The 6,787-nt window shown below is 39.6% G+C and overlaps 1 protein-coding gene across 1 annotated transcript in view; it reads left to right on the top strand.

The window, feature by feature from the left end:
* Window positions 1–6,787, top strand: part of CWC25 (CWC25 spliceosome-associated protein homolog (S. cerevisiae)) — a 28,778-nt gene that overhangs the window by 7,236 nt on the left and 14,755 nt on the right. Inside the window, exon 2 of the mRNA XM_006832535.1 lies at window positions 5,037–5,209. Within this exon, the coding sequence (XP_006832598.1) occupies window positions 5,037–5,209 (173 nt within the window). The remainder of the gene's footprint in view (window positions 1–5,036; window positions 5,210–6,787) is intronic.

Raw genomic sequence — 6,787 nt, 5'->3', positions numbered from 1 at the left:
CAACCTGAGTTATGCAGATGAAACAACATTGTTTGCTGAAAGCAAAGAGAACTTAAAATATTTACTGATGAAGATCAAGACCAAAACCTTCAGTATGGGTTGCACCTCAAATATCTTTACCACTGAATCAATAATAACAATGATAAATTGAAAAAGATTGAAGTTGCCACAGACTTCATTTTGCTTGGATCTACTATCAATACTCTTGGAAGCAGCAGACAAGATGTCAAAGGACTTGCATTAGGCAAATCTGCTGCACAAGACCTGTTTAAAGTGTTGAAGAGTAAAGGTGTCCATTTAAAGACTAAGGTGCACTTAACACAAGCCATGGTATTTTCAATAGCTTCATATACATGTGAAATGAAAAAGTAAGACCATAGAATTGATGCATTTTGAGTTATGTTGTTGGAGAAGAAAATTAAAGTACCATGGACTGTCAGAAGAACAAATAAATCTATGTTGGAAGAAGTACAGCTAGAATACCCCCTAGAAGCCATGATGTTGTTGTTGTTGAGTGCCATAGAGTCGGTTCCGACCCATTGCGACCCTGTATAGGGTTTCCAAGGAGCAGCTGGTAAGCTTGAACTGCCGACCTTGCAGTTCAAACGGCTTTGCAGTCTGGCGCATTAACCCACAGAAGCTAGGATGCTGAGACTTTATTTCTCATCCTTTGGACATATCAGGAGGGACCAGTCCTTAGAGAAGGACATCACGTTTGGTAAAGTGGAGAGCCAGTGAAAAAGGAAGACACCCCAACGAGATGGATTGGCACAATGGCAGCAACAATGGGCTCAAATGTACCATTATTGTGAATTTGGCTCAGGACCAGGCAGTGTTTTTGTTCTGTTGTGCATAGGGTTGCTATGAGTTGGAATCAACTTAATGGCACCTAACAATGACATATGTCTTCTGGCTTTATCCATATTGTGAGGTATTTGCAGACTCATTGTTATTCTTCAGTGTTCCATAGCATTCTATTGTGTGTAGGTACCAAAGTTTAATCATTTTCTGTTGATGTGCATTTAGGCTGTCTCCATCATTTTGATGTGTGTCTTGTAGAAAGCATATTGAAGGATCCTGTTGTCTTAACCATTCTGCTATGCTCTGTCTTCACTGGTGCATTTAATCCATTTACATAGGTATGGATTTATTGCTGTCATTTTGTTGTGTGTGTTTTATAGTGCTGCTGGTTTCTTGGTTCCACATAATTTTCTTTACTGAGTTCATTTTGTTTGTAGGATTTCTTTTCATTTTCATTTCTGTTGTCAAGTTCATTAAATCTTTCTGATTTTCCTCTTGTGTATTTATTTACTGTTTGTTTTGTTTTTCAACTTTTTATTGTGAATTGAGTAAAGGTTTACAGAGCAGATCATCAGTTTTACATTCAACAAATCATATACTTTGTTTCATTACATGGTTGCAGTCCTCTCCATGTACCAACAGTTAAGAGTATTTACCTCCATTCACTTTAACTATTGCATATCCTCCTGTGCCTCCCACTACCTTCATCTTTCCTCTGCTAATCTCCCTTGTTGTATATTGCCTGCCTGGTCACCCATGTTAACATGTGTCTATCCTCTAGCCCATGATAATACCTCCCTCCACCCCATGCCCGTAACCATCATAGATAGTTTTTTATCAAGAAACCCTTTTTTTTAATTTAAACTTTTTACAACATTGGTGTCATACAATACTTGTCCTTTTATGATTGACTAATTTCACTGAGCATTGTGTCCTCCAGGTCCGTCCATGTTGTAAGGTGTTTCATAGATTCATTGTTATTCTTTAACGTTTTGTTGTATTCCATTATGTGAGTGTACTAAAGTTTGTTTAACCATTCTTTCATTGATGGGCATTTATGCTGCCTCCATCTTTTTGATGTGTCTCTTGTACACAGAATGCTGAAGGATCCTGTTTCTTTATTCATTTTTCTTTTTATGTCTCTTGATGGGTACATTTAATCCATTTACATTCATTATAATTGTCAATAGTTATGAATTAACTGTAGTCATTTTTATTTGTGTTTTTTTTTTGTGTGTGTGTGTGTGTGTAGTTCTGCTAGATTCTTTGTTCCAAATAATTTCTATGCTGAATTCATTTTGTTTGTGGGTTTTCTTGTCATTTTCATTTCTGTTGTGTTAATGTTAGTAAATCTTTCTCATTTTCCCCTTTTAAAAAAAAATTTTTATGTGCAGGTGTATTATTTTTCTTTGAGGTTACCCTGTAATTTATTTAATTTTTTCCCCTGCTTAACACAGTTTTTTAAAATCTTGAAATCTTGTTGACTTCCTTGCCATTTGGAAGTTCTGTATCTACACTGTTCTCTCTTTTTGCTTTGTAGGTGACTTCATTATAAATTGCTATCTCTGGTTCCCTATTTTTAGTCTTATAGGTTTGTTTTATTTTAAATACTTTTATATCTGGGTTGAGTTCTGGGTATTGTCATGTATGGTAATCTCAAGTTGTTGTATGCTGTTGTTGGCTCTGAGTTCAAACAATACCACCCTTTAACATTTTTTCTTTTTTTGTGAAGTCGGTCTGGTCATTACAAATTCTTTTAATTACTGTTTATCAGGAAATGTTTTAATTTTGCCATTGTATTTGAGGAACAGTTTTGCTGGGTATTTGATTCTTGGTTGGCAATTTTTTTCTTTCAGAGTTTTGTTTATATCATCCCATTGCCTTCATGCCTGTATGGTTTCTGCTGAAAAATCAGACCTTAGTCTTTATTGGTTTGCCTTTGTAGGTAACTTTTTGTTTTCTCCAATCTGCTCCCAGGATTCTTTCTTTGACTTTGATTTTAGAATGTTTTATTATGATATGTCTTGGTGATTTTCTTTTGGAATGTATCCTGTTAAGGGGGTTCAGTCAGCTTTATTTGTATGCTTATCTTCTCATTGTCTTTTGTGATGTTAGGGAAGTTTTCTTCCAACAACTCTTTGACAATTTTCTCTGTGCTTTTTATTGTCTCTTCCTGTTCTGGAATAACTTACAATCACCCATAAGTTGTTGCTCTTCAGGGTGTCCTATAACTTTTAGACATTCTTTGGATTTTCTCATTTTGATTGTTCTTCTAGCATACTAGTATTGAGAGATTTATCTTCAAGTTCTTTAATTTGGGCTACCGTTGCTTCAGATTGCCTCTTTTGCTCTTTCAGTGTATTGTCCATTTTTGAAATCTTAGTCTTAATCTTGATTTCTAATTGTAGGTTTTATATTATTTCAAAATTTGCATTTATTTTGTCAATTTGTTCTTGTATCGTTTTCCTGAATTCTTCTAAAGCTTTTTTTTTTCCAGGTCTCTTTGCTTTCCTTGATCTTTCTGTTAATCCATTGAAGGTAGCAAAATAGTCCTTTTAATGTTTTTTTCAGTTAGTTCCAGTGCCTTATTTTTTACCTTAGAAATACTTTCTGTCTCTGTGTGAGCTAAAATTGTTGTCTCCTGGGCATTGTGGGGTTGTTGTATTTGTAAAAATAAACAGTGCAGTTGTTGGACCTGGTGGGTAGAAATCTCTGGAGGCCTCCTGCAATTTATGGAGCCCATGAGGTGAGTGTGGGAGGAATGTGACAGCAGAGTTGCTGGCCCTAGATGGAGTTCCTAATGGCCTCAGTGTTATCTATGTTCAGGGCACTCAATCCAGAAGTAGTTCATGGGGACCCTTGATGGAGCTGGTTTCAGTGTCTGCTAGGACCACAGGGAAGCTGGGGCAGGGTGACTGGCTAAATTGCTGATCTGGTGGCTCTGCAGGCTCTATAGGTCTGTAGCCGAACACAACTTGAATTCAGGCACCAAAGTGTCACTTATTTGCTCTCTTGTCTGCCTAGTCCACCATCTTGCCAGAAATTTCCTCATGTGAAAGTGTATGAATTTTCTTTGAGGTTATCCTGTAATTTATTAACTTTTTCCCTGTTTAAAATCTTCAGTTCATTCTTCACGTGATAACTAATTATGCCACTCATTTGCATATGACTGTTCAGTGTTTCCTTCTATCAACAGGATAAAAGTCCAACCCTGTAACATGGCTTATTGTTGCTCTTAAGTGCTGTTGAGCCAGTTTTGACTCATAGCGACCATGTATAGGGGTTCCAAGGAGCTGTTGGTGGGTTTGAACTGATGACCTTGTCAGTTCAGTGCTGATCCTACCACATCACAGCAAGAACATGGCTTATAAGGCCCTTAGCCTTTCTTTCTTAGTTGACTTCATTTTGCACCCCTCTCACATCAACTTGCATTCCATCTCCCACCACACTAAATGATTTGTTCTATGTTCTTTCTCACCACTGGGCCCACTCTCTCCCCTTCCCACATCACTGGGTTAATTTGTAATCGTTCTTAGACATCATTTCCTCTAGGAAACCTTCCATACTCAGGAAACTGAATTACAGCAGTGGCTGATGAGGAGAAGGGTGAGGAGAATCTTTTCTTGAGAGTGGAAGGAAGATCAGAACCAAGGGGAGATACCTGGTAAGGGAAGAGAGGAGAACCTATACATTCAAGGTTGGAAGAAGTACTATGTGAGGTTGTAAACTATACAGTTTTATGGCATGTTAACTGGATTGAAGGAAAAAGAGGCTGTGTTCATATTACTGAATGTCCTATGAAAACCACTTTGCATTCTGCTTCCTTTTAGAATAAATGAGGGGCTTCAAAAAGTTCATGGGAAAATTTCATTGTCTCTTAATTTCATGTTTCCACTAAATTTTTGAAGCCTTTTAGTATACCTTCCTCCCTCCTTTCTTATTCCACCTGTAATCACAAACTTCCATCTTAGACTCAGCCAGTAGAAGTCAGACTCATTTTTAAGGTCAAAACTTTTTGAAAGAACACAGAAGAGACTTGTTCCAGTCTGAAACTTGAATAAAATCTTCCCAGCTACGTGGGCGCTTATTGGGTGCAAGCCTTGCTATTGTTAATGACTTCTTGTCCTCGTGTGCCTGCCCTTGCATGAAGAGGAGAGTACAGTGAGTTAGGTGAGGTGGAGCCATCATACCCACCCACTTATAAAGTCTTTTCTCCCTCCTTTAATTTACCACAGAATCTGAAGAAGAGCTGGCACCCGCAGACCCTCCGCAATGTGGAGAAAGTGTGGAAAGCCGAGCAGAAGCATGAGGCGGAGCGGAAGAAGATTGAAGAGCTCCAGCGGGAGCTGCGAGAGGAGAGGGCCCGGGAAGAGATGCAGCGCTACGCGGAGGATGTTGGCGCTGTCAAGTAAGCCAGGCACGAAGGAGAGCTGGGCAGTTTGAGCTGGGGGTGTCCTCGTGTGTAGAGAGTTGCAGGACTGGCCTGCAGGTACATCATCCTGCTTGTCTCTTGGCAGCAGAGCTCAGTGGTTAAGACGGTGGCCTTTGGTCTCAAACTGACCTGGGATCAAGCCTGGATTTGCATGTACTAGCTGTAACTGGGAGCAAGTTTGGGGTTTTGGATACCTCAAAAGAACTATGGAGTGATAACAGACCAAGCCTATAGTAGGTAACTGACCAATTTTGGTGATTGAAGATGGCGTAAAACCCAGGTTGCCTTTTCTTGGCCTCAGTATGTGTCGGCACCTCACAGTTCTGCTTTGAGTTTGCCTAGGTATGGACTAGAAGTCAGACGTAAATTCAGGCGGCATCTGTCAGTTTTCCTCTGCTTGGTCTCCTGTATGACTTGAGATTGCTGTCAGTTGAGTTGATTCCAATTCATGACTACCCCAGAGGAAAACTGCTGCAGAAGGTCTTCAAGGCTTGGTACCCTTCAGAAGCAGATCACCAAGCTTGTCTTCTGAGGCACAGAAGAGTGAGTTTGACTCCTCAGTCTTTTCATGAGTTGAGTGTTTAACTGTGTGTGCCACTCAGGGACTCCATTACTTTAGGGCTTGTTGCTGTTGTTGTTAAGTGCCGTCAAATTGATTCTGACCCATAGCGACCTTGTGTAGGATTTCCACGGAGCAGCTAGTGAGCTTGAGCCACCGACCTTACAGTTAACAACTTTGCAGTCTGATGCATTAGCCCACAGTGCCACATCAGGGCTCTGTTCTGACTCAAACCCTTTATAGGGTTTCCAAGGAGTGCCTGGTGGGTGGTGGTGGTGGTGGTTATGTGCTGTGGAGTTGGTTCCGACTCATAGCGACCCTGTACAGGGTTTCTGAGGCTGTAAATCTTTACAGGAGCAGAAAGCCTCATCTTTCTCCCATGGAACAGCTGGTAGTTTCGAACTGTTGACCTTGTGGTTCACAGCCTGATTCAAAACCACTATGCTGCCTGGAGGGTAGCAGATAAAAATTACCCCATTCATTTCGTAAAAGGAGATGGCAGTACTGTATTTTTTTGCATATTATTTACTAACATAAGGAACATGTGCACGTATATAGTGCACATTGTGTGCATAGGAAGCTGATGTTCAAGGGGTTGCATGATTTGTCTCACCAAAGAGACCCTCTGTAGCATATTTGCATAAAAAAAACACAAAATCATAAATGTGTTCTAAGAAAACAGAAAGCATAAAAATTTAAAGTATCTTTCCCCTTGTTAATGGCCTCACATGCAGCCTTCAGGGTAGTATGTGGGACACTTTCCCCATTGGATATGCAAAGACTTTTCCATAATAATTTTATGAAACGGGATTTATGACATTCATGCTTGTCTTTTTTTTTTTTTTCAGATTTAGTTTTAATTCATGGAAATGGCATTTTGGAATTTCAGAAAATCACACTCTTCTAGAATAATGGATTGGGGAGAAGGTCATTCTGACTTAAGCATGCAATTTCTCCAGTGGAGCAGCTGATAGGTTTAAACTGCTGACCTGACT

The sequence above is a fragment of the Chrysochloris asiatica genome, unplaced genomic scaffold (genome assembly GCF_000296735.1).
Source record: "Chrysochloris asiatica unplaced genomic scaffold, ChrAsi1.0 scaffold00007, whole genome shotgun sequence".
NCBI classification, from domain to species: Eukaryota; Metazoa; Chordata; class Mammalia; order Afrosoricida; family Chrysochloridae; genus Chrysochloris; species Chrysochloris asiatica.
This window is presented reverse-complemented; position numbering and strand designations above follow the sequence as displayed.